The sequence below is a fragment of the Macaca nemestrina genome, chromosome 9 (assembly GCF_043159975.1).
Source record: "Macaca nemestrina isolate mMacNem1 chromosome 9, mMacNem.hap1, whole genome shotgun sequence".
Lineage (NCBI taxonomy): Eukaryota > Metazoa > Chordata > Mammalia > Primates > Cercopithecidae > Macaca > Macaca nemestrina.
In genome coordinates, this window is record NC_092133.1 from 95,242,923 (window position 1) to 95,270,219 (window position 27,297).

Consider the following 27,297-nt stretch of genomic DNA (forward strand, 5'->3'; position numbering starts at 1 on the left):
GTGGTGACTCACTCCCAGCCCTTTGGGAGGCTGAGGTGGGCGGATCACGAGGTCAGGAGATTGAGGCCAACATGGTGAAACCCTATCTCTACTAAAAATACACACACACACACACACACACACACACACACACACACAAATTAGCTGGGTATGGTGGTGCACACCTGTAATCCCAGCTACTAGGGAGGCTGAGGCAGGAGAATTGATTGAACCTCGGAGGTGGAGATTGCACTGAGCTGAGTTTGTGCCGATCCACTCCAACCTGGCAACAGAGCAAAATTCCATCTAAAAAAAAAAAAAAAAAAAAAAAAAAAAGCACAGACAGGCCAGGCACAGTGGCATACACTTGTAATCTGAGCACTTTGGGAGGGTGAGGTGGGCAGATTCTTGAGTATAGCAGTTCAAGACAAGCCTGGGCAACATGGTGAAACCCCATCACTACTAAAGATATAAAATTTAGCCAGGCATGGTGGTGGGCGTCTGTAATCCCAGCTGCTCGGGAGGCTGAGGCAGAAGGATCACTTGAGCCCAGGAGGTAGAGGTTGCAGTGAGCTATAATCACACCACTGCACTCCAGCCTGTGCAGCAGGGTGAGACCCTATCTCAAAATAAATAAACAAATAAATAAATAAATAAAAGCACAGACAACAACAACAAAAAGAAATGGGACTGTATTAAACTAAAAAGCTGCACAGCAAAGGAAACAATTATGAGAGTGAAGAGACAACCTGTAGAACGGTAGAGAATACTTGCAAACTATTTATCCAAAAGGGACTAATATCCAGAATATACAAATAACTCAAACAACCTCAACAGCAAAAACAAAAACGAAAACAAGTAATTTGATTAAAATATGGGCAAAGGATCTGAATAGATATTTCTTAGAAGAATACATACAAATGGCTAACAAATGTATGAACAATGTCCAGCATCACTAATCATTAGGGAAACGCCAATCAAAATCACAATGAGGCATCAGCTTACCCTAGTTAGAAGGTCTATTATAAAAAATACAGAAAATCAGTGCTGGTAAGGATGCATAGAAAAGAGAATTCTTAGACATTGTTGGTGGGAATGAAAATTAGTACAACCATTATAGAAAACAATGTGGAGGTTTCTCAAAAAATAAAATAGAACTGCCATACAATCCAGCAATCACACTGCTGAGTACATATCTAAAGGAAGGGAAATCCATATTTCAAACGGATATCTGCACTCCTGCGTTTATAGCAGCACTATTCGCTATAGCCAAGATATAATATCAACCTAAACGTCTACCAACAGATGAACGGAAAAAGAAAATCTGGTATATAAACACAGTGGAATATTATTCTGCTATAAAGATGAAATCCTGTCATTTGCAACAACATGGATGCGCCTGGATGTCATTAAGTGAAAGAAGTCAGACACAGAAAGATAATTACTGCACATTTTCACTTATATTTTGGAGCTAAAAAAATTGGGGCTCACAGAAGTAGTGAGTAGAATTATGGGCATTACAGGGTAAGGGGGTAGTGAGGAGGGGAGGATAGGGAAAAAGGTACAAAAACAGAAGAAGAAAGGAGAGGCAAAAAATCAGAGTTAATCAAATTCACAATAAAAATGAATAGCTGTGGCCGGGTGTGGTGACTCATGTTTGTAATCCCAGCACTTTGGCAGGCTGAGGCTGGTGGGTCACCTGAGGTGGGGAGTTCAAGACCAGCCTGAACAACATGGATAAACCCCATCTCTAGTAAAAATACAAAAAATTAGCCAGGCATGGTGGTGCATGCCTGTAATCCCAGCTACTCAGGAGGTGGAGGCAGGAGACTCACTTGAACCTGGGAGGCAGAGGTTGCAGTGAGCCAAGATCATGATACTGCACTCCAGCCTGGGCAACAAGAGTGAAACTCTGTCTCAAAAAAAAAAAAAAAAAAAAAAAGAAGAAAAGAAAAGAAAAAAAAAAAAAAAAAAGAATAGTTGTGATGGTAAATTTGACTTGGTCACAGGGTGTCCAGATCAAACATTCCTTATGGGTGCATCTATGAGGGTGTTTACAGATTAGATTAGCATTTGAATCAGTGGACTCAGTAAAGCAGATTGCTGTCCTCATGTGTATGGACATCATTCAGTCCACTGAGGGCCCGGATAGAACACAAGGCAGAGGAAGGAGGAATTAACCCGTATTTTCTGCCTCATTATTGAGTTGAGACATTTCATTTCATCCTCTCCTGTCCTTGGACTGGAATTTACACCATTGGCTTCCCTGGTTCTCAGGCCTTTGGACTCATACCAGAATTACACCACCAGCATTCCTGGACGTCCAGCTTGCAAATGACAGGTTGTGAGACTTCTTAGCCTCCATAATCATGTTAACCAATTTCTCATCATCAATGTGTCTTTCTCCCTTACTCTCTCCTACTGGTTCTGTTTCTCTGGAGAATCCTAATACACTGGGAATAAACATTTCCCCAAGCCCATGCCATAGATGTATATTAGTGTTTTTTTTCAATCTTTTCAAATCTTAAACTTAAAAATATTTTATTTATTTACGATTTTCCCCAATTGGAAACAACTTGCATATCCCTGGGCTGGGGAATGGATAAGGAAACTGGTAAATCCATACCAAGAAATAGCAGTCAGCAATGTTAGAGATGATAAATTCCTCTTCAAAAAGTTTTAGTTCCCTGTTCTTTGTTGCTTAAGACCAACTTCCTTGTACTTCCTTGTCTCCTAGCTACCTGTTCTGTAAGCAACCTTCCTGCCTTTGCCTTGCCCAGACAAGTCCAGATATGCCTTCCTGCCTAGTAATGGACAGTCCTCCTTCCTTCCTGCCTAATAGACCCTATTCAATTTTAAACCTTAGCCAATCGAGTTAGCTTAGATTGTGAGGTCCAACCCCAGCCAATGGAGAAGGGACACAGAAATGCTAGGAACTGTATCAGGGATAACATCGCCTGCCCTAGCCCTCTTGGTGTACTCTTGTGATCGTGACTGGCGCAAGCTGCACCATTCTGCAGAAGTAAATTTGCCTTGCTGAGGAATTTTCTGCCTATGCACTAGCTTTCTCTGTGGTACCGGGCACTTGTTTCTAACAGCAGAAAAAACAAACAGAGGTATTGGCACACAAAACAACACAGAAGGATCTCAATTGCATTGTGTTAAGAGATACCAGATTCGGGGGCAGAGCAAGATGGCCGAATAGGAACAGCTCCAGTCTCCAACTCCCAGCGCCAGCGACACAGAAGACTGGTGATTTCTGCACTTTCAACTGAGGTACTGGGTTCATCTCACTAGGGAGTGCCGGACAATTAGTGCTGGTCAGCTGCTGCAGCCCGACCAGTGAAAGCTGAAGCAGGGCGAGGCATCGCCTCACTTGGGAAGCTCAAGGGGGAAGGGAATCCCTTTTCCTAGCCAGGGGAACTGAGACACACAACACCTGGAAAATCAGGTAACTCCCATCCCAATACTGCGCTTTAAGGAAACGGGCACACCAGGAGATTATATCCCACACCTGGCCGGGAGGGTCCCACGCCCACGGAGCCTCCCTCATTGCTAGCACAGCAGTCTGTGATCTACCAGCAAGGCAGCAGCCAGGCTGGGGGAGGGGCGCCCGCCATTGCTGAGGCTTAAGTAGGTAAACAAAGCCCTGGGAAGCTCGAACTGGGTGGAGCTCACAGCAGCTCGAGGAAACTTGCCTGTCTCTGTAGACTCCACCTCTGGGGACAGGGCACAGTAAACAATAACAAACGCAGCAGAAACCTCTGCAGATGCAAACGACTCTGTCTGACAGCTTTGAAGAGAGCAGTGGATCTCCCAACACGGAGGTTGAGATCTGAGAAGGGACAGACTGCCTGCTCAAGTGGGTCCCTGACCCCTGAGTAGCCTAACTGGGAGACATCTCCCACTAGGGGCAGTCTGACACCCCACACCTCACAGGGTGGAGTACCCCCCTGAGAGGAAGCTTCCAAAGCAAGAATCAGACAGGTACACTCGCTGTTCAGCAATATTCTATCTTCTGCAGCCTCTGCTGCTGACACCCAGGCAAACAGGGTCTGGAGTGGACCTCGAGCAATCTCCAACAGACCTACAGCTGAGGGTCCTGACTGTTAGAATGAAAACTATCAAACAGGAAGGACACCTACACCAAAACCCCATCAGTACGTCACCATCATCAAAGACCAGAGGCAGATAAAACCACAAAGATGGGGAAAAAGCAGGGCAGAAAAGCTGGAAATTCAAAAAATAAGAGCACATCTCCCCTGGCAAAGGAGTGCAGCTCATCACCAGCAACGGATCAAAGCTGGACAGAGAATGACTTTGACAAGATGAGAGAAGAAGGTTTCAGTCCATCAAACTTCTCAGAGCTAAAGGAGGAATTACATACCCAGCGCAAAGAAACTAAAAATCTTGAAAAAAAAGTGGAAGAATTGATGGCTAGAATAATTAATGCAGAGAAGGTCATAAACGAAATGAAAGGGATGAAAACCATGACACGAGAAATACGTGACAAATGCACAAGCTTCAGTAACCGACTCGATCACCTGGAAGAAAGAGTATCAGTGATTGGGGATCAAATGAATGAAATGAAGCGAGAAGAGAAACCAAAAGAACAAAGAAGAAAAAGAAATGAACAAAGCCTGCAAGAAGTATGGGATTATGTAAAAAGACCAAATCTATGTCGGATTGGGGTGCCTGAAAGTGAGGGGGAAAATGGAACCAAGTTGGAAAACACTCTGCAGGATATCATCCATGAGAACTTCCCCAACCTAGTAGGGCAGGCCAACATTCAAATCCAGGAAATACAGAGAACGCCACAAAGATACTCCTCGAGAAGAGCAACTCCAAGACACATAATTGCCAGATTCACCAAAGTTGAAATGAAGGAAAAAATGTTAAGGGCAGCCAGAGAGAAAGGTCGGGTTACCCACAAAGGGAAGCCCATCAGACTAACAGCAGATCTCTCGGCAGAAACTCTCCAAGCCAGAAGAGAGTGGGGGCCAATATTCAACATTCTTAAAGAAAAGAATTTTAAACCCAGAATTTCATATCCAGCCAAACTAAGTTTCATAAGTGAAGGAGAAATAAAATCCTTTACAGATAAGCAAATGCTTAGAGCTTTTGTCACCACTAGGCCTGCCTTACAAGAGACCCTGAAGGAAGCACTAAACATGGAAAGGAACAACCGGTACCAGCCATTGCAAAAATATGCCAAAATGTAAAGACCATCAAGGCTAGGAAGAAACTGCATCAACTAACGAGCAAAATAACCAGTTAATATCATAATGGCAGGATCAAGTTCACACATAACAATCTTAACCTTAAATGTAAATGGACTAAATGCTCCAATTGAAAGACACAGACTGGCAAACTGGATAAAGAGTCAAGACCCATCAGTCTGCTGTATTCAGGAGACCCATCTCACATGCAGAGACATACATAGGCTCAAGATAAAGGGATGGAGGAAGATTTACCAAGCAAATGGAGAACAAAACAAAGCAGGGGTTGCAATACTAGTCTCTGATAAAACAGACTTTAAACCATCAAAGATCAAAAGAGACAAAGAAGGCCATTACATAATGGTAAAGGGATCAATTCAACAGGAAGAGCTAACTATCCTAAATACATATGCACCCAATACAGGAGCATCCAGATTCATAAAGCAAGTCCTTAGAGACTTACAAAGAGACTTAGACTCCCATACAATAATAATGGGAGACTTCAACACTCCACTGTCAACATTAGACAGATCAACGAGACAGAAAGTTAACAAGGATATCCAGGAATTGAACTCATCTCTGCAGCAAGCAGACCTAATAGACATCTATAGAACTCTCCACCCCAAATCAACAGAATATACATTCTTCTCAGCACCACATCGCACTTACTCCAAAATTGACCACGTAATTGGAAGTAAAGCACTCCTCAGCAAATGTACAAGAACAGAAATTATAACAAACTGTCTCTTAGACCACAGTGCAATCAAACTAGAACTCAGGACTAAGAAACTCACTCAAAACCACCCAACTACATGGAAACTGAACAACCTGCTCCTGAATGAATACTGGGTACATAAAGAAATGAAGGCAGAAATAAAGATGTTCTTTGAAACCAATGAGAACAAAGATACAACATACCAGAATCTCTGGGACACATTTAAAGCAGTGTGTAGAGGGAAATTTATAGCACTAAATGCCCACAAGAGAAAGCAGGAAAGATCTAAAATTGACACTCTAACATCGCAATTAAAAGAACTAGAGAAGCAAGAGCAAACACATTCGAAAGCTAGCAGAAGGCAAGAAATAACTAAGATCAGAGCAGAACTGAAGGAGATAGAAACACAAAAAACCCTCCAAAAAATCAATGAATCCAGGAGTTGGTTTTTAGAAAAGATCAACAAAATTGACAGACCGCTAGCAAGACTAATAAAGAAGAAAAGAGAGAAGAATCAAATTGACGCAATAAAAAATGATAAAGGGGATATCACCACTGACCCCACAGAAATACAAACTACCATCAGAAAATACTATAAACACCTCTATGCAAATAAACTGGAAAATCTAGAAGAAATGGATAATTTCCTGGACACTTACACTCTTCCAAGACTAAACCAGGAAGAAGTTGAATCCCTGAACAGACCAATAGCAGGCTCTGAAATTGAGGCAATAATTAATAGCCTACCAACCAAAAAAAGTCCAGGACCAGATGGATTCACGGCCAAATTCTACCAGAGGTACAAGGAGGAGCTAGTACCATTCCTTCTGAAACTATTCCAATCAATAGAAAAAGAGGGAATCCTCCCTAACTCATTTTATGAGGCCAACATCATCCTGATACCAAAGCCTGGCAGAGACACAACAAAAAAAGAGAATTTTAGACCAATATCCCTGATGAACATCGATGCAAAAATCCTCAATAAAATACTGGCAAACCGGATTCAGTAATACATCAAAAAGCTTATCCACCATGATCAAGTGGGCTTCATCCCTGGGATGCAAGGCTGGTTCAACATTCTGAAATCAATAAACATAATCCAGCATATAAACAGAACGAAAGACAAGAACCACATGATTATCTCAATAGACGCAGAAAAGGCTTTTGACAAAATTCAACAGCCCTTCATGCTAAAAACGCTCAATAAATTCGGAATTGACGGAACGTACCTCAAAATAATAAGAGCTATTTATGACAAACCCGCAGCCAATATCATATTGAATGGGCAAAAACTGGAAAAATTCCCTTTGAAAACTGGCACAAGACAGGGATGCCCTCTCTCACCACTCGTATTCAACATAGTGTTGGAAGTTCTGGCTAGGGCAATCAGGCAAGAGAAAGAAATCAAGGGTATTCAGTTAGGAAAAGAAGAAATCAAATTGTCCCTGTTTGCAGATGACATGATTGTATATTTAGAAAATCCCATTGTCTCAGCCCAAAATCTCCTTAAGCTGATAAGCAACTTCAGCAAAGTCTCAGGATACAAAATTAATGTGCAAAAATCACAAGCATTCGTATACACCAGTAACAGACACACAGAGAGCCAAATCATGAATGAACTTCCATTCACAATTGCTTCAAAGAGAATAGAATACCTAGGAATCCAACTTACAAGGGATGTAAAGGACCTCTTCAAGGAAAACTACAAACCACTGCTCAATGAAATATAAGAGGACACAAACAAATGGAAGAACATACCATGCTCATGGATAGGAAGAATCAATATTGTGAAAATGGTCATACTGCCCAAGGTTATTTATAGATTCAATGCCATCCCCATCAAGCTACCAATGAGTTTCTTCACAGAATTGGAAAAAACTGCTTTAAAGTTCATACAGAACCAAAAAAGAGCCCGCATCTCCAAGACAATCCTAAGTCAAAAGAACAAAGCTGGAGGCATCACGCTACCTGACTTCAAACTAGACTACAAGGCTACAGTAACCAAAACAGCATGGTACTGGTACCAAAACAGAGATATAGACCAATGGAACAGAACAGAGTCCTCAGAAATAATACCACACATCTACAGCCATCTGATCTTTGACAAACCTGAGAGAAACAAGAAATGGGGAAAGGATTCCCTATTTAATAAATGGTGCTGGGAAAATTGGCTAGCCATAAGTAGAAAGCTGAAACTGGATCCTTTCCTTACTCCTTATACGAAAATTAATTCAAGATGGATTAGAGACTTAAATGTTAGACCTAATACCGTAAAAACCCTAGAGGAAAACCTAGGTAGTACTATTCAGGACATAGGCATGGGCAAAGACTTCATGTCTAAAACACCAAAAGCAACGGCAGCAAAAGCCAAAATTGACAAATGGGATCTCGTTAAACTAAAGAGCTTCTGCACAGCAAAAGAAACTACCATCAGAGTGAACAGGCAACCTACAGAATGGGAGAAAATTTTTGCAATCTACTCTTCTGATAAAGGGCTAATATCCAGAACCTACAAAGAACTCAAACAAATTTACAAGAAAAAAACAAACAGCCCCATCAAAAAGTGGGCAAAGGATATGAACAGACATTTCTCAAAAGAAGACATTCATACAGCCAACAGACACATGAAAAAATGCTCATCACCACTGGCCATCAGAGACAGGCAAATCAAAACCACAATGAGATATCATCTCACACCAGTTAGAATGGCGATCATTAAAAAGTCAGGAAACAACAGGTGCTGGAGAGGATGTGGAGAAATAGGAACACTTTTACACTGTTGGTGGGATTGTAAACTAGTTCAACCATTATGGAAAACAATATGGCGATTCCTCAAGGATCTAGAACTAGATGTACCATATGACCCAGCCATCCCATTACTGGGTATATACCCAAAGGATTCTAAATCATGCTGCTATAAAGACACATGCACACGTATGTTTATTGCGGCACTATTCACAATAGCAAAGACTTGGAATCAACCCAAATGTCCATCAGTGACAGACTGGATTAAGAAAATGTGGCACATATACACCATGGAATACTATGCAGCCATCAAAAAGGATGAGTTTGTGTCCTTTGTAGGGACATGGATGCAGCTGGAAACCATCATTCTTAGCAAACGATCACAAGAACAGAAAACCAAACACCGCATGTTCTCACTTATAGGTGGGAACTGAACAATGAGATCACTTGGACTCGGGAAGGGGAACATCACACACTGGGGCCTATCATGGGGGGGGGGGGATTGCATTGGGAGTTATACCTGATGTAAATGACGAGTTGATGGGTGCTGACGAGTTGATGGGTGCAGCACAGCAACATGGCACAAGTATACATATGTAACAAACCTGCATATTATGCACATGTACCCTAGAACTTAAAGTATAATAAGAATAATAATAAAAGAGATACCAGATTCAAAGACTACATACTGTATGATTCCATTTATATAATATTCTAAAAAAGGCAAACATATAGGCCCAAAGAATAGATAGTGGTTGCAAGAGGCTAAGAGTGGTGAGGGAATATGACTTCAAAAAGGTAGTATGGAGGAATTTTATTGACAGAGATGAAACAATTTTGTATCTTGTTTGTGGTGGTGGTTACACAAATCTATGCATTTTCAAAACTCATAAAATTATGCACCAAATAAAGAACTTTTCAGTATATAAAGCATAAATTTAAAAATGTAAATTTCAATAAATGTTTCACATATTTTCACTCAAATATTTGCACTTTTTTTTTTTTGAGATGCAGTCTCACTCTGTCACCATGCTGGAGTGCAGTGGTGCGATTTTGGCTCACTGCAACCTCCACCTCCCAGGTTCAAGCAATTCTCCTGCCTCAGCCTCCCGAGTAGCTGGGACTACAGGTGCACACCACCACGCCCCACCTAATTTTTGTATTTTTAGTACAGAAGGGGTTTCACCATGTTGTGCAGGATAGTCTGGATCTCTTGACCTCATGATCTGCCCGCCTCAGCCTCCCAAAGTGCTGAGATTACAGGTGTGAGCCACCATGTCTGGCCATATTTGCATTTCTTTCAATTCTCGTAATAGACTAAAAAAGTTTTGCTGGAATGGAGTTGCTTATTTTTCTGTATTATAAAATGTAACTGATATTAAATTTATAGTTTCTATCTTTGGCATCACATCCCTTTTTGTTTTTTTTTGGGACAAGGTCTCACTTTGACACCCAGGCTGTAGCACAGTGGTGCCATGATGGCTTACTGCAGCCCGGGGCTCAAGTGATCATCCAACCTCAGCCTCTTGAGTAGCTGGGATCACAGGCACCTGCCTACATGCCCAGCTAACCGTTATTTTTAATTTTTTGTAGAGATAGGGGTCCCACTATAGTGCCCAGGCTGGTCTTGAACTCCAAGGATCAAGTGGTCCTCTTGCCTCTGCCTCCCAAATTGCTGGGATTACAGGTGTGGGCCACTGTGCCTGGCCCCCTTGTCAATTTTCAAAACTTTATACTCGTTTAGTGGTTTTAATGTTTAAGTATTGTATACATGTGAGAGTTTATCATGTGTGATCTATGTATACCTCTATATTCCAAATTGCTCGGAATGACATGCTCTTTGGAATACTCCATTCTTTCCCTCACTGTTTTGAGATGCTGTATTTACTACACATTAAAGAATACTCTTAATCATGGTGTCTTATTTCCACGGAGCAGGTGCCAAACTACTTTGAATAGAGCAATATTATATAGACAGATAGATATAGATATTTCTTATGCATTTTTTCCTGCTTTTTAAAACGTATACTGGGTGTTATTTAGGTTTTTACTTATTCCAGATAAAGTTGAGAATGCTTTTGTAAAGTACACAATACACTAAAGATCAAAGAGAAAAAATACACTCAAAAATTTGTTGATCTTCTTTTAGGGATTTTGTCTTCCTAAGAAAGGTACAGATGAACTAAATGTATTTCCATTTAGTCAAGCAATTTTAATGTCACAGAGGAAATAATATGTGACATTTATTTTCTTCTTTCGGATTATTGTAGCTCAGTCAGAAAATCGTTATTGCTTTAACGATTTTGATGAAGTAGCTTTCCTGTGGCACCTCCCCTTTTTCCCGCTCCCAAAGAATCGCAGATAGTGTCAAAGTCTTTTTGTATGGATGAGATCTACTTCCTAACATTTAAAGTGCAACTGACACGCAGCTGAACTCTTCTTGACGCGTCTGTGTCTAAACTGCACACACGCTGCACACAGACCTCCCCTGCAGTGCATCCCTTTGGGGCGCCCTGGGAGAGCCAGGGCTGCAGGAAGCTCCCGCACCAACTCCAACGGCATTTGCCCACTGCCTAGCGGGGCGCCTCTCAGCCAATCCCGAAGGGTTGCTCGCGGGGCCTCACGGGAAAGGTAGTTTTCAGGTTGGGCGCCAACACCGTCAGGCTTTGCGCGCTAGCTGCGCGCATGCCTTGTCCACCTTCTACCTGTGCGTTTCCGCATTTCCTTTTGTTTTTCTCAGGTTTTGCGTGGGAGGCGGTCGCGCGATTTCAAGGGTCTACCAGCTCTTCTACGGCGAATGCAACCAGATGAGAGAGTGAGGTAAGCCTGGGTGGGTTGGGCAGGGAGGGCGAGGGGGCCCCGCGCGACTCCGGGGGCGGGCGGCAGGGGGCCGGTGCCAGGTGGCGGGGAGGAGCCTCGGGGACCTCACAGGGGAAGCCGGGGACGGCAGGGCTGCAGCATGTCTGCCAGGACGCTAGGCCTGTTCCTTAAAGGCGCAGTCTCTGTCCAGAGCGGGCCACACCGCGTGTGTCGCCCCGGTTGTAGGGGCCGCAGAGGAGGGCATGTGCGCTTACGTGATCCGTGCGCTGAGCTTTGCGGGAGGGGCAGTGCTTTGGTCAAGCGGGAGCCGGTGTGCTAGGGCGCGACCGTACCTGAGCGGGGAAGGGCGAGTGCAGTGGCCTGCCCCACCGACCGACTCCGTTCCACGTTCTGCATTCGTCCTCTTTAGGTTCCGAACTACCCTCGAGTCAGGTCTATCACTGCATCTTGGTATTTGCTGTTCCTCTGTCCTGACTTCATCTTGCACTCAGGAAAGATCTTCAAGAATTACCTAATTTTGGCTGGGCGCGGTGGCTCTTAGCACCTGTAATCCCAGCACTTCGGGAGGCCGAGGCGGGTGGATCACCTGAGGTCAGAAATTCGAGACCAGCCTGACCAACATGGTGAAAGCCCGTCTCTACGAAAAATACGAAAAGTAGTTGTGCGTGGTAGCGCATACCCGTAATCCCAGCTAGTGAGGCGGAGAATTGCTTGAACCCGGGAGGCGGAGGTTGCAGGTAGCCGAGATCGCACCATTGCACTCCAGACTGGGCACCAAGAGCGAAATGCCGTCTCGGGGGAAAAAAAAAAAAACAAAACTAATTTTGCCTCATTTGTTAGAAGAAAATTTTTTTTTTTTGTTTGTTTGTCAAGGTTATTGACTTGTTCAGGATCACAGTTTGTTAGTAGGGAAGACTAAGTCACATCTGACCCCTAAGCCAGTACTGTCTACTTTTCCATACACGTCAAAGCAAGTTTAAAATATCCCTTTGAGAAATAGCAACAAAGTTAGGCGAAAAAATTAAAATAGATTTTTTCTTTGAAGCACTGCTGCTTATGGCTTTCTGTGGAGTCACTCACCAGAGGTTAACATTACTGGGAAAATCAATAGCTTAGTCCTATTTTTTTACAAAGGTTTTAGTGTTAATGTTCCTTCATTAAATATATTGTTAACTTGTTTAGCCAATATTATCATTATACATTTTTTGTGAACACCGAGGGAGATTGAAATCCTTAGGAAGCAAATATTTACTTTCACCTGGTGAAAAATCTTGTGCCCAAGAGCTGCATAATTATGTTGGAGTTATATTAGGGTGGTCTTTCACCATTTCTACCTCCTATTCCGGAGTGTCAGAGGACATTGATATTCTCCCAGAGGGAGCATTTTACCTAGTGGGTGTGTATGGCTTCTTAGGGCAGAAGAATCAGGGAGTTGCCAGGCGGGCCAAATCTTTCATGATCCCATTTCTCTTTTTCTAACTTAGCTGTATCTTCAGAGTTGTCTCCGTCTTTCCAAGAACAGAACAAAATGAACAAGGTAAGTTGTTTATTTAATTCCCTACTTTATTTTGCAGTGGACTTTGTGAAATTTGTAAGAGTCAATATGGTGATGTTTTTGTTTTTTTGTTTTTGTGTGAGATGGAGTCTCGCTCTGTCACCCAGGGTGGAGTACAGTGTCTCCATCTTGATTCACTGCAACTTCTGCCTCCCGGGTTCAAGCAATTCTTCTGTGTCAGCCTCCCGAGTAGTTGGAGCTGCCGGCTCACGCTGCCACGCCTGCCTAATTTTTTGCACTTTAATAGAGACGGGGTTTCACCATGTTGCCCAGGCTGGTCGCGAACTCCTGAGCTCAGTCTGCCTGCCTTGGCCTCCCAAAGTGCTGGGTTTACAAGCATGAGCCACTGTGCCTGGCCAAGAGTCAATATGTTAAGATGAGAAATTAGTAATAGATAAACTTCCCAGAAAATATAAAGTAACAGATCAATAGCAGGGCCAAGTTAGAGTCAATAAGTTGAGCTTCATATGTTTCTTATGTTTTCAACAACCACGGCAGAAAGGAAGACACTGGATACAGACAGACTCCTCTGAAGACACAAAGACTTCCTGGCAGATACCTTTTTTGGTCATAACATAGGGACCTATAGTGAATAACCTTCCAGTGATAACCCTGAAATGAGTGCAGCCTATTGACTCAAACTGCTTTCTTAATTTTTATTTTACACAGGTTTCAATTTTCTTTTGGATGTAGTTCAGTTTTTTTTGATCAATAAATTAAAATGTATTTTAATTTTAATTAATTATTTTTTTTTTTTTTTTTTTGAGACGGAGTCTCGCTCTATTACCAGGCTGGAGTACAGTGGTGCAATCTTGACTCACTGGAACTTCTGCTTCCAGATTCAAGCAATTCTCTTGCCTCAGCTTCCCGAGTAGCTGGGATTACAGGCACGCGCCACCATCCCCAGCTAATTTTTGTATTTTTAGTAGAGACGGGGTTTCACCATGTTGGCCAGGCTGGTCTCAGTCTGCTGACCTCGTGATCCACCCGCCTTGGCCTCCCAAAGTGCTAGGATTACGTATTTTAATTTTTAATGAATCTTATTTCTACATGTGTAGCAGATAGACAGAAAACCCCTTAAAGTTTAAATATAGAACTTAATAAATTATTACAAATCCATGGTGCAAATAATGAATACATAGGTCAAAACAAACATTGCCAGCACTCCTGAAGCTGCCGTCTTGTCCCCCTCACAATCCCGACACCTCCCTGCTCATTCACTCATTTCCATTTAATCTGTGGCTTCAGTGGCAGAGTTGAGTAGTTGTGACAGGAACCTTTTAGCCTGCAAAGCCCCAAATTTAATGATGTCTGTTTTTTTTTTTTTTTTTTTGGAGAGAGTCTCACTCTGTCACCCAGGCTAGAGTGCAGTGGTGCGATCTTGGCTCGCTGTAGCCTCTGCCTTTAGGGCCCAAGGGATTCTCCTGGCTAAGTCTCCCAAGTAGCTGAAATTACAGGCACGTGCCATCACACCTGGCTAATTTTGTATGTTAGTAGAGACGGGGTTTCACTTGGCCAGGCTGGTCTTGAACTCCTGTCCTCGTGATCTACCTGCCTTGGCCTCCCAAAGTGCTGAGATTACAGGTGTGAGCCATGGTGACTGGCCAAATATTTAATGTCTGAGTTTTTACAGAAGAAGTTTACCAATCCCTAGATTAGTTTATTAAGTTTATTGTTGGTGTTGTGTACTATTTCAGACGACTTTTCCTGCTTTGAGGTCATGAAGATAATCTGTTATCTTTTCAAATATTTATTGTTTTGGCATTCACATTTACGTCTCTTTCATTGGAATGAGTGTCTACTTTTGTATGAGATAGATGTCAGATTCCTTTTTTCGTACGGTTAATGTAGAATTATTTTTGAAAACACCATCCTTTCCCCACTGTTTTACATTGTGATATTTGTCATCAATTGTGTGTTCATATATGTCTGTGTGTTTTTTGGACTATGTTCTGTTGGTTGGTTGTGCCAGTACCACACTTGGTGAAATATCTTAGCGTCTACTAGTGGGTTTAACACATTTTTTTCTTCAGCAATATCCTGGCTCTTCCTAGTTCCTTGCATTTCCATACAAATGTTGTTGGTATTCATAAAATAACTTGCTGAGACTTTCTTTGGGGTTGAATTGAACCTATATATAAATTTGGGAAGAATTACTTACCTTTTTTTTTGAGATAGTGTTGCCCAGGCTGGAGTGCAGTGGTGCGATCTCAGCTCACTGCGACCTCCACCTCCCGGGTTCAAGTGATTCTCCTGCCTTAGCCTCCCGAGGAACTGGGATTACAGGCACCCACCACCATGGCTGGCTAATGTTTTTGTATATTTAGTAGCGACGGAGTTTCACCATGTTGGCCAGGCTGGTCTTGAACTCCTGACCTCAAGTGAGCCGCCTGCCTTGACGTACTAGAATTACAGATGCGAGCCACCGTGCCTGGCCTCCAGTTCCATTCTTGATTATTTTCCTTCCTCAGTTTTCTGACAACTGTCTGATTTTCTCTTGATGTCTTTGAACACCACTATATTATAAATGTCTCTGTAGTCCTTGTTTCATTCTTGATTTTCATATTATGCTTCATTTTTTTTTTTTTTTTGAGTTGGAGTTTTGCTTTTGTTACCCAGGCTGGAGTGCAATGGCGCTGACCTTGGCTCACTGCAACATCTGCCTCCCAGGTTAAAGGGTTTCTCCTGTCTCAGCCTCCTAAGTAGCTGGGATTACAGGTGCCGGCCACCACACCTGGCTAATGTTTTGTATTTTTAGTAGAGATGGGGTTTCACCATTTTGGTCAGGCTGGTCTCTAACTCCTGACCTCAGGTGATCCACCTGCCTCAGCCTCCCAAAGTGTGGAGATTATAGGCGTGAGCCACCGCACTAAGCCTATGCTTCAAAGTTAATATATTTAGGACATTTCTTGCTAGAATACTGTGTCCAACCTATTTTGCCCTAACTTTTCCTGGTTTACGTGGTGGCCCTAGTATCTGGGCAGCTGTTCATGGGGATAGGCAGAGGAAACATTTTTTTTCTTAATGAATTGGTGACCACATTTTGTTGCTCTGTCTCCTATTATCTGTGCCCTATTTGCATCCTGGTTTCTTCTACAGTAGTTTATGTAAATGTTGTTTTGTCCCTTGCTGTTCTCAATAGAATTGGTTCTGTAAACAAAACCTGATCACGTAATTTCAGTATATGCTCACGTCTCATCTTTGGCTCTCCCTTTTTCACAGCAGTGATCCCTAAAAGATGCGCCCTAGAGGATATCCAGAACAATCCTATTGGATGTCTTCTCCTATGTACTCCACAGATGTTTCAAGTATAATACTTCCAAAATCTTTCCATTTTCTCTACATCCTTATTATTATCTCTGAATTAAAGGATTAGAACCCAGAATATGTATTGTGATGAAGAAAATGTCAGGCTTTTCTCTACATTTTTAAATCCAAATGAGAATTAAATTGGAATTCCTAATAAATGTACTGACAATTTATTTCTGTGATTTGTAAATATAAATCTGTAGTTCTCAGTAATATTCTTGAAAATGGTAAATGATCAAATACTCTGGAGACCATTGGTCTAAAATTACTCTATAACCCATATCCTTGACTTTTTTTCTCAAGATAGCACCAGGCCATCTCCTGTGCTGTCTGTCTTTTTGTTGATGTCTGCATTGTGTTGGAGGCCCTCACCTATGCTTGTATCATGGCCCCATGCTTATGAAGAACGTAACAGAGTGTTCTTCATAATTTAACCAACAGCTGTACTTCCTCAGTTAAGCTCAAAACAGAGCTAACTTTGCTCCTAATATTAGTCTATTGTGTTTGTACTTTCACCTTAGTACTTGTAACATGTTACCACATATATTTTCTTATCACTCTGTATGTTCTTTGATCACAGGAAGATTTTTATTAATCTTAGTATTTCCAGCAGTGATGATAGTTCCAGGTACATTGTAGGAACTTCATGATTTCTTTTGCATGAATTAATATCTTAATGCATTAATGGCAGAATATTTCTGTTATGATTTCTTTTTTTCCCTAAAAGTACAAAGCAAAACAAATATTCTATGAATAATAATCGTGGTAAGGATTAGCCCATACTTCTTTTTTCATGCCACCTAATTCTGAACATTTCAGGTAGAACAGAAGTTCCAGGGGTCAATATCATTTAAAGATGTGACTGTGGGCTTCACCCAGGAGGAGTGGCAGCACCTGGACCCTAGTCAGAGGGCTCTGTATAGAGATGTGATGCTGGAGAACTACAGCAACCTTGTCTCAGTGGGTAAGGTCTGTTCACTGTGTCATTCTAAATAGCATTTGTTTATTCTTTTGATTATGAAGCATATGGGCAGTCTGTATAGTTTAATGATATTTAAGGTTAGGCTGCAGGAGTCAGTGTTGATTGATCACCTTTGAGCACCAGAAGATACTTGTGTTCACTTCTCCAGTGAAAATGTTCCACTGGCAACTTGAAGCAGCCCCAGAAGCTTCTTCCTGCTTCAAAGGCCTGAAGTCTAGACTGCTTGGTCCAAATCCTAAATTATTTCCTGTTAACAGGGTATTGTGTTCACAAACCAGAGGTGATCTCCAGGCTGGAACAAGGAGAAGAGCCATGGAGACTGGAGGAAGAATTCCCAAGCCAGAGCTTTCCAGGTGAGTTAATATGTACTGCACAGATTCACATCAGGGGATTTGTTTTTTCCAAGTAGTTTCCAATTCAGGGATTGGCAACTTTGGGACATTTTTCAAGAACATCTCCATAGGGGTCCTAACCTGTGGAAGTGATGGAGAATACTGATACCTAAATCAAACCTCCAGACACTACTCACAAAATTCCTCCTTTTTGAATCATTTTTTTGAATGTTTGCTATTCTTACACCTGTCAATAGTTGAGTCTTTGCCCACCTCAACTTTACTTTGTTTCGTATCTTTTCTTGGTTATCATTTTTCTTAAAGCACTTTCAGTGTCCTACCTTACCTCCATTGTTTGTGTTTATTCTGTTGTCAGAATTTTTTATACACTCATTTTTAAACTCAGCAAATAATTTTTGAGTACTTGCTGTGTGCTGAGAATATAATGATGAAAAACATTAGGCCGGGCGTGGTAGTTCACACCTGTAATCCCAGTGCAGGTCAAGGCAGGCAGATCACTTGAGGTCAGGAGTTTGAGAACAGCCTGGCGAACATGGAGAAACCCCGTCTCTACTAAAAATACACAATTAGCTGGACGTGGTGGCAGGTGCCTGTAATCCCAGCTACTTGGGAGGCTGAGGCAGGAGAATCACTTGAACCTGGGAGGCAGAGGTTGCAGTGAGCTGAGATTGCGCCACTGCACTCCAGCCTGGGAGACAGAGCGAGACTGTCTCTCAAAAACAAGTACATTAAAAAAAAAAAAAAAATTATGTCTCTAAGTATATTATGTATACTTATATGTATATGTATATTAAATGTTCTGTGGTTTTGAAGACACTGATAGAAATTAAAGGAAATTAGATTGGCTGAATGTGGTACTTTAAGGAACAGTCAGGGGAAGCCTTAATGAGGTCAACATTAGAGCAGAAACTTGAATGAAATGACTGTGGGAGCCATGAGGATTCTGCCCCTTTTCAGCAGGGGTAGTTGCAGCTTCTAGCCTTGGACAGGAATGTGCTTGGTGGTTTTCAGGAATAACCAAAAAGTCACAGTGGCTGAAGGGAGGGGTTGATTGAAGGCAGCTGGAGTCCAAAGGTGAGCCTATCATAAGCCTTACTCAGTTAATTTTACTTTTAATTTAGTGGTGGATTTTCAGCAGATGAGCAACATCTGATTTATATTTCTATAAGATCTTTCTCACCTCCTTAGAGGAAATATTGGGCATGGCACAACGCATAGAGAGCGCATTAAAGGCCTGTGGTAATTTTTCTTAAGAATGATTGTGGTAGCTTGGACAAAGCCGGAAGGCAGGAGGGAATGGGAAGAGGTTTGATTCTCAGTATTTGGAAAGTGGGGCAATAACAAAAGAACTAACATTTGTAACATCAGAAGGAAGGGAAAGAGGTGTTTAAAGTATTTGAAGAAGTAATGGCTGGACCTTCTCAAATTTAGCAAAAGATATAAAACTACACATCCCGAGTCTGAAGTAACATCAAATAAGTTAAGTCCATGGCAAACTCACACTGTAATTAAATTTTTGAAAACTAAAGAAAAAATTTTCAAAGTAGCCAGAGAGAAACAGCACATTCTCTACAGGGAATGACGGTGGGTTTCTCTTCTGAAACTATGGTGGCTGGAAGGAAGTAGTATATTTTCTCAAGTACTGACAGGAAAGCACTATCAAATAAAAAATCTGTGTCTTTTGAAACTATATTCATGAATAAAGGGGAACTAAAGGCATCATTAGACAGCGAAGCTAAGAGAAAATGTTGCTAGCAAACCTACCTTTAAAAATTGACTAGCAGTTCTCTAAATAGAACGGAACTAACACAAGAAGGCTTGGAATGCAGGAAAGAAAGAAGATTGGAGGTTGGCAAAAATGGGGATAAATATATTTTTCTCATGAGTTTCTAGAATCATTTTTGATGGTTGCAGCAAAATGCTCTGTATGTAGGGGAAACACTTAAGACAATTATATTTTAAAAGTGGGGAGGGTAAAGGGGCCTAAGTAGAATGAAACTTGGTACATTTCACTTGAAGTGGTAAAATGCCTGATAGAGTGTGATAAGTTACATATGTACATTTTTATACCTAGAACAACTACTGAGAAAACTATAAAATGTGGTACACTTAGAAATACTGTAAATAAACAAACATGGAATCTAAAGGAATATTTAGGTAACTAATAGGAAAATAAGGAAAAAGGAACAGATGAATGGAAAACAGAAAACAAAACAAATAGCAGCCTAGCAGAGCAATATTTACCTTAAATGTAAATAATCAGAGTACACTAATTAAAATATAAATTGGCAGAGTGGAAAAAACGTAAAACATGATTCTAAAATTTTTAATTTTTGTGAGTACATAGTAGATGTATATATTTTTGGGGTACAGGAGCTGTTTTGATACAGGCACTCAATGTCTGGTAATCACATTAGGGTAAATTGGGTGTCTATTCCCACGAGTATTTATCTTCTGTGTTATAAACAATCCAGTTATACTCTTTTAGTCATTTTAAAATGTACAATTAAATTTGACTATAGTCACCCTGTTGCGCTAGCAAATATTAGATCTTATTCATTCTTTCTAACTTTTTTTGTACCCTTTAACCATCCTCACCTTACCCCCACCCCACCCCACTACCTTTCCCAGCCTCTGGTAACCATCCTTTTACTTTCTACCTCACCTCCACGAGTTCAGTTGTGTTAATTTTTAGCTTTCACAAATAAATGAGGACATGCAAAATTTACATTCTGTGCCTCCATTTCCATCTACTTTGTTGCATATGACAGGATCTCTCATTCTTTTTTATGGCTGAATGGTACTCCATTGTGTATATGTACCACATTTTCTTTATCTGTTTATCTGTGAATGGACACTTAGCTGTTGTGGACACTTAGCAGATCTTAGTTGTTGTGAACAGTGCTGCAGTAAACATGGGAGCAGAGATATCTCATTGATGTACTGGTTTCTTTTCTTTTGGGTATATACCTAGGAGTGGGATTGCTGGATCATATGATAGCTCTATTTTTAGTTTTTTCAGGAACTTCCAAACTGTTCTGTTTCAGCCATATGAAGTGAAAACCACTCCGTAAGTGCTCACGTGACTCTTCCTGTGAAACTGCTTCTTTTGTGTAGATAGTTGTCAATTTTAGTCTTCCTGCAAGGGAGTGGGTATGATAGGTGGCGTTCTCTATTCCACCATCTTGTTCCACCCATCCTAAAAATGTTTCTTAGGAAACTCATAACATAGTGAACAACATAGGTTGATAAAGTATATAAAAAGATAAACTGTACAAACATTAATCAAAACAAAGAGTGACACTGTTAATATCAAATACAGTAGACTCCAGAACAAAGAAAATTATTAGACAGAAAGAACATTATGTAATGATAAAAGGATCAATCCAACAAAAATGCAACGATCCTAAATGTGTCTCTAGCAAACCTCAAAGTACACAAAACAAAACTGAGCTGAAAAGAGGAAAGCACATTTTAAATTGTAGTTGGAAAATTCATCACTCTTAGCAATTGGTAGAATTACTAGCCATGATTACTGGCAGATATAGAAGAACAGGACAGCAACATCAGCCAACAGGACTGAAGCAACATTGTAGAATAGTGCTCAACAAGGCCGGGTGCGGTGGCCCACACTTGTAATCCCAGCACTTTGGGAAGCCGAGGTGGGTGGATTGCTTGAAGTCAGGAGTTCAAGAATAGTCTGGATAACATGGTGAAACCTTGTCTCTACTAAAAATACAAAAATTAGCCAGGCATAGTGGTGCATGCCTGTAGTCCCAGCTACTTAGGAAGCCAAGGCAGGAGAATTGCTTGAACCGGGAGGCGAAGGTTGCAGTGAGCCACGATTGTGTTACAAAGCTTAGGTTACAGAATGAGAATCTGTCTCAAAAAAAAAAAAAAAAAAAAAGAATAGTGCCCAACGACAGCAAAATACAATTTTTTTCTCAAGTGTCCATGGAATATTCAGAAAGATAGACCATATCCTGGGCCATAGATAAGCCTTGGCAGATTTAAAAGAATTGAAATCATTCTGAGTATGTATGTTTTCTGGCCATAATGAAACCAAACTACAAATCAGTAATAGAATGACAATAGGAAAATATTTAATCATTTAGAAATTAAGCATCAGAGTTTAAATAAAGTCTGGAGTGAAGAAGAGGCCTCAAATTCAATAGTAGAAGCGCATAGACTTAATGAAAATGAGACCATACCATATCAATATTTGTGGGAGGTAGCTAAAGCAGTGCTGGTAGAGAAATGTATAGCACTAAATGCTAACATTAAAGAGGATAATAGGTCGCAAACCCATAATTGACTTTCTACATTAAAAAACTAGCAAAGAGCAAAATAAAACCTCTGTTAAGTAGAAGGAAGAAAATAATACTGGAAGCAGAAATCAGTAAAATTGAAAATACAAAAAAGTAGAGAAAACTAATGAAGCGTAGGGTTTTTTTGGAAAAAATCAATAAAATTGATAAACGTCTGGCAATATTGATTAAAAATATAAAATGAGATGACAAATCATCAATATCTGGAATGAAACAGGGAATATCAATCCGCTATCCATTTAACAGTATAATAAGGGAATCTTGTCAACAACTTTATGCTCATAAATATGACAACATAGGCCAGGTGTGGTGGCTCATGCCTGTTATCTCAGCACTTGGGGAGGCCAAGGCGGGTGGATCACCTGAGGTCGAGAGTTCGTGACCACCCTGGCCAACGTGGTGAAACTCTGTCTCTACTAAATATACAAAAATTAGCCTGGTGTGGTGGTGCATGCCTGTAGTCCCAGCTACTCAGGAGGCTGAGGTAGGAGAATGGCTTGAACCCAGGGAGTGGGCGGTTGCGGTGAGCTGAGATTGTGCCATTGCACTCTAGCCTGGGCAGCAGAGCAAAACGCTGCCCCCACGCCCCCCCAGAAAAATGACAACATAGAAGAAATGTAGCAGTTCTTCAGAAACTACAAACTGTTACAACTCAATCAGGGTGATACAAATAATATGAATGACCCATAGGTTTTCATAAAAGTTGACATAATTTGAATCAAAGAATTTAAATTTTAAATAAAAACCTCCAAAAAACCAATTTCCGAGTACAAGAGAGTTGTAGTCCTCACTAGAGAATTCTACCTAACATTTACACAAGAATTAATGGTGATTTTATATAATGTCCTCAGAAAATGGAAGCAGAAATATTTATTTATTTACTTACTTATTGAGATGGAGTCTTGCTCAGTCACCCAGGCTGGAGTACAGTGGTATAATCTCGGCTCACTGCAACCTCTGTCTCCCAAGTTCAAGTGATTCTCCTGCCTTAGCCTCCTGAGTAGCTGGGACTACAGGCGCATGCCACCATGCTCGGCTAATTTTTGTATTTTTACTAGAGACGGGGTTTCACCATATTGGCCAGGCTCAAACTCCTGACCTCGTGATCCACCCACCTCGGCCTCCCAAAGTGCTAGGATTACAGGTGTGAGCCACCGCGCCCAGCCAAGAGGGAACACTTCTTAACGCATTTAAAAAATTATTTTGATGCCAAAACCATACAGACAGTACAAAAATTATAAAACTACAGACCTATGCATCCCATAAATTTTGTAGCAAAAATCTTTAACAAAATACTAGCAAATAGAAAAGAGTCATGTAAAAAGTATACACCATAACCAAGTGGGATTTACTTGAGTTATGCAAGCAAGGCTGGTTTAACATTCAGAAATCAATCAGTGTGATTAACCCACCATAGGCTAAAGAAGAAAAATTACGTACCATCAGTTAATATAGAGAAAGCGTTTGACAAAATGCAATATCCATCCATGATAAAAACTCTCCATACTAGACATTGAGAGGATCTTCCTCAATTTGATAAATGAACATGCACAAAATATCTATAGCAAATATATTTGCTGGTAAGATGAATGCTTTCCCTGTAAAACTGGGAACGAGGCAAGGATGTTTGCTCTTGCCACTCTTACTGATTATAGTACTGTAACTTTTATCAAGCACAATGAAGCAAGAAAATGAAATAGAAGTCATACACATAGAGAAGAAATAAAACTGTTTATATTTACATATGACATGATTATATATGTAGAATATTACAAGGAATCTTAGAAAATAAAAACCTCAGGCCAGGCACAGTGGCTCATGCCAGTAATCCCAGCACTTTGGGAGGCCGAGGTGGGTGGATCATCTGAGGTCAGGAGTTGAAGAGCAGCCTGACCAATATGAAGAAACCTTGTCTCTTAAAAATACAAAATTAGCTGGGTGTGGTGGTGCATGCCTGTAATCCCAGCTACTCGAGAGGCAGGAGAATCGCTTGAACCTGGGAGGCGGAGGTTGCGGTGAGCCGAGATCATGCCATTGCACGCCAGCCTGGGCAACAGGAGCAAAACTCTGTCTCAAAAACAACAACAACAACAAATGAACAACAACAACAACAACAACAAATGAAAACCTCCCAGAATGAATGAATGATTTCCAAAAAGTTTCAGGGTCCAAGATGAACACATACAATCAGTTTCTCTCCACTAACAATGAACATATGGAAATCTAAATTAAAAACATAATACCACTTATTCCATAGGAAATTAAATACTTTGGTATAAATTAAACAAAATGTGTATAGGACTTTTGTGCCGAAAATTACAAAATGCTGATGAAAGAAATAAAGAAATGGAGACACATGGTCTCTTGATAGATTGGAAAACTCAACTTAGTAAGTATGCCATTTCTTTCCAAATTGATCTGTAGGTTTAATGGCATTCCTGTCAAGAGTCCAGTAAGGTTTTTCTCAGCTTTAAATAAACTTATTCCAAAATTTTTATAAACAGTCAGAGTCATAAACAGTTGAAACAATTTTGAGAAAATTTTTCTCAAAAGTTTTGAGAAAAAGAATAGTAGGAGTTACTGTATCCAGTGTTAAGGCTTATTACAGTAGTCTCCCCTTTTCTGTGGTTTTGCTTTCTGCAGTTTCAGTTACCTGAGGCCAACTGTGGTTCAAAAATATTAAATAGGAAACTTCAGAAATAAATAATTCCTAAGTTTAAATTGCACACTGCTGTGAGTAGCATGATGAAATTTTGCACTGTCCTGTCCCAGGACATGAGTCAACCCTGTGTCCAGCATACTCAGGCTGTATATGCTACCCATGAGTTAATTACTTAGTAACTGTCTTGATTATTTACTGTCATGATATGTGTTCAGGTAACCCTTATTTTACTTAATAATGGCCCTAAAGAGCAAGAGTAGTGATGCTAGCATATTGTTACAACTTTTGTCTTTTATGATGATGTTAATTTCTCCCTGTCCCTAATTTATAAATTAAACTTTATCATAGGTTTGTATATTTAGGAAAAAAACCATAGTATTTATAGGGCTCAATACTATCTGAAGTTTCAGGCTTCCACTGGGTGTCTTGGAATGTATCCCCCTTGGATAAGGAGTGACTACTGTATGCATGTATTAATAGCTATAATAATTAAGAGGACAGGATGTTGGTAGAATATACACATTAGTAGAACATAAACATAGAAAAATGGAAAAGAATAGAAAACCTCAATATTGATTATGCTGTTATAGACTACATGTTCACATCTCCCCAAAATTCATATGTTGGAGCCCTCACCCCCAGTGTGGTGGTATTTGGAGATATGGAGCCCTTGGGAGGTAATTAGGGTTACAGTAGGTCATGAGGGTGGGGCCCTCAAGATGAAGTTAGTGCCTTATAGGAAGAGTAAGTGAGCTTGCTCGCTCTCCATGTGCATAGAGGAAAGGCGATGTGAACATACTGTGGCTGTCTGTAAGCTGGGAAGAGGCCCTCACCAGGCCCTGGCCATACTGGCATCCTGATCTCAGACTTCCAGCATTTGGAACCATGAGGAAATAAACTTCTGTTGTTTAAGCCACACAGTCTGTGGTATTTTGTTATGGCAGCTGAAGCTAAGACATTTACAAACTGTTGACAAAAATGCAAAAGAAATTCAGTCAGGTATTCAGCAAATGATGCTGGAGCATTTTAACAATATCTTGTTTTGTGTCTGGCAAAATATATGTAACATGAAATTTTCCATTTTAACAGGTTTTAAGTGGCATTGCACTCACAATGTTGTATAGCCATTACCACAATTTCTAAAACATTTTCATTATTTCAAACAGAAACTCTATTGCCATTAAGCAGTAACTACTCATTCCCCCCTCCCACCAGCCTATGGTAACCTCTTATCTAGTTTGTTTCTGTGAGTTTTGACTCTTGTGAATATTTCATGTCAGTAGTGTGACAACATTTGGCCTTTCATGTCTGCCTTATTTCACTTAGCATGATGCTTTCAGCTTTCATCTGTATTGTCTGTATTGTAACAAGTATCAAGACTTTCTTTTCTGGCTGTTTAATCCATTCATCTGTTGATGTACAGTTGGGTCGTATGTATACCTCTTGGCTGTTGTGAATAATGCTTCCGTGAACACTGGCATATCATTATCTGCTCAAGTTCCTGTTTTCATTTCTTTTGGATATAAACCTAGGAGTAGAATTGTTTTATCAAAGTGTATTTCTTTTAGCATTTTGGGGTACCACTGAATTATTTTTAATATGTGTGTGTATATAGATAGATAGATAGATATTTGTTTTTGAGACAGAGTCTCACCCTGTCGCCCAGGCTGGAGTGCAGTGGCACGATCTTGGCTCACCACAACCTCCGCCTCCTGGGTTCAAGTGATTCTCCTGCTTCAGCTTCCCGAGTAGCTGGGACTACAGGCTTATGCCGCCATGTCCGGCTAATTTTTGTGGTTTTAGTAGAGGTGGGGTTTCACCATGTTGGCCAGGCTTGTCTTGAACACCTGACCTCTGGTGATCCACCCGCCTTGACCTCCCAAAGTACTGGGATTACAGGCGTGAACCACTGCACCCGGCCTTACTTACTTTTTCTTTTGTTGCTCATGCATTTTATGTCATAGGTGAGAATCCATCAACAGAACCAAAGTTTTCCTTTAAACATTTTATTGTTTTAGCTCTTATATTCAGTTCATTTTTGTATATAGTCGAAGTAGGGATCTAATTTTATTTTCTAAGTTTATTTTCATGTGGAAATCCAGTTGACCCAGCATCATTTTTTGGTCATTTGTCATCATTCCAAGCAGAAACTCTATCGCCATTAAGCGTAACTACTCATTCCCTCTTCCCACCATCTTTGGCAACCTGTAATCTGTTTTGTCTCTGTGAGTATGACTGTTGTGAATATTTCATGTCGGTAGTGTGACAATATTTGGCCTGCATCAACTGAAAGAAAAGGCTTTTCTTTCTCCCAGTGAATAGAATTGACACCCTTGTCAAAAATCAGTTGGCTGCAGGTAGTGTATTTTTGGGCTCTCACTTGTATTCCGTTTGTCTGTATGTCTATACCTATGCCATGACCACATTGTTTGGATTACTGTAGCTTTCTAATAAGTTGTGAAATTGGACATTTTGAGTCCTCTGACATTGTTCTTGTTTTTAAAAATCGTTTTGGCTATTCAGGGCCCTTGTAATTCCATGTGACTTTAAGGATCAGCTGTTTATTTTGGTAAAAATGCTGATGGAATTTTGATAGGGATTGTGTTAAATCTGTAGATCATTTTGAGTGG

At 40.7% G+C, this 27,297-nt stretch overlaps 1 protein-coding gene across 1 annotated transcript in view; it reads left to right on the top strand.

Annotated features, from left to right (window-relative positions):
- Positions 1-11,305: 11,305 nt before the first annotated feature.
- Positions 11,306-27,297, top strand: part of LOC105463226 (zinc finger protein 33A) — a 52,966-nt gene continuing 36,974 nt past the window's right edge. Inside the window, 4 exon segments of the mRNA XM_011710209.3 lie at positions 11,306-11,478; positions 12,963-13,015; positions 17,162-17,306; positions 17,582-17,677. Coding sequence (XP_011708511.3) covers positions 13,007-13,015; positions 17,162-17,306; positions 17,582-17,677 — 250 coding nt within the window. The 5' untranslated portion in view covers positions 11,306-11,478; positions 12,963-13,006.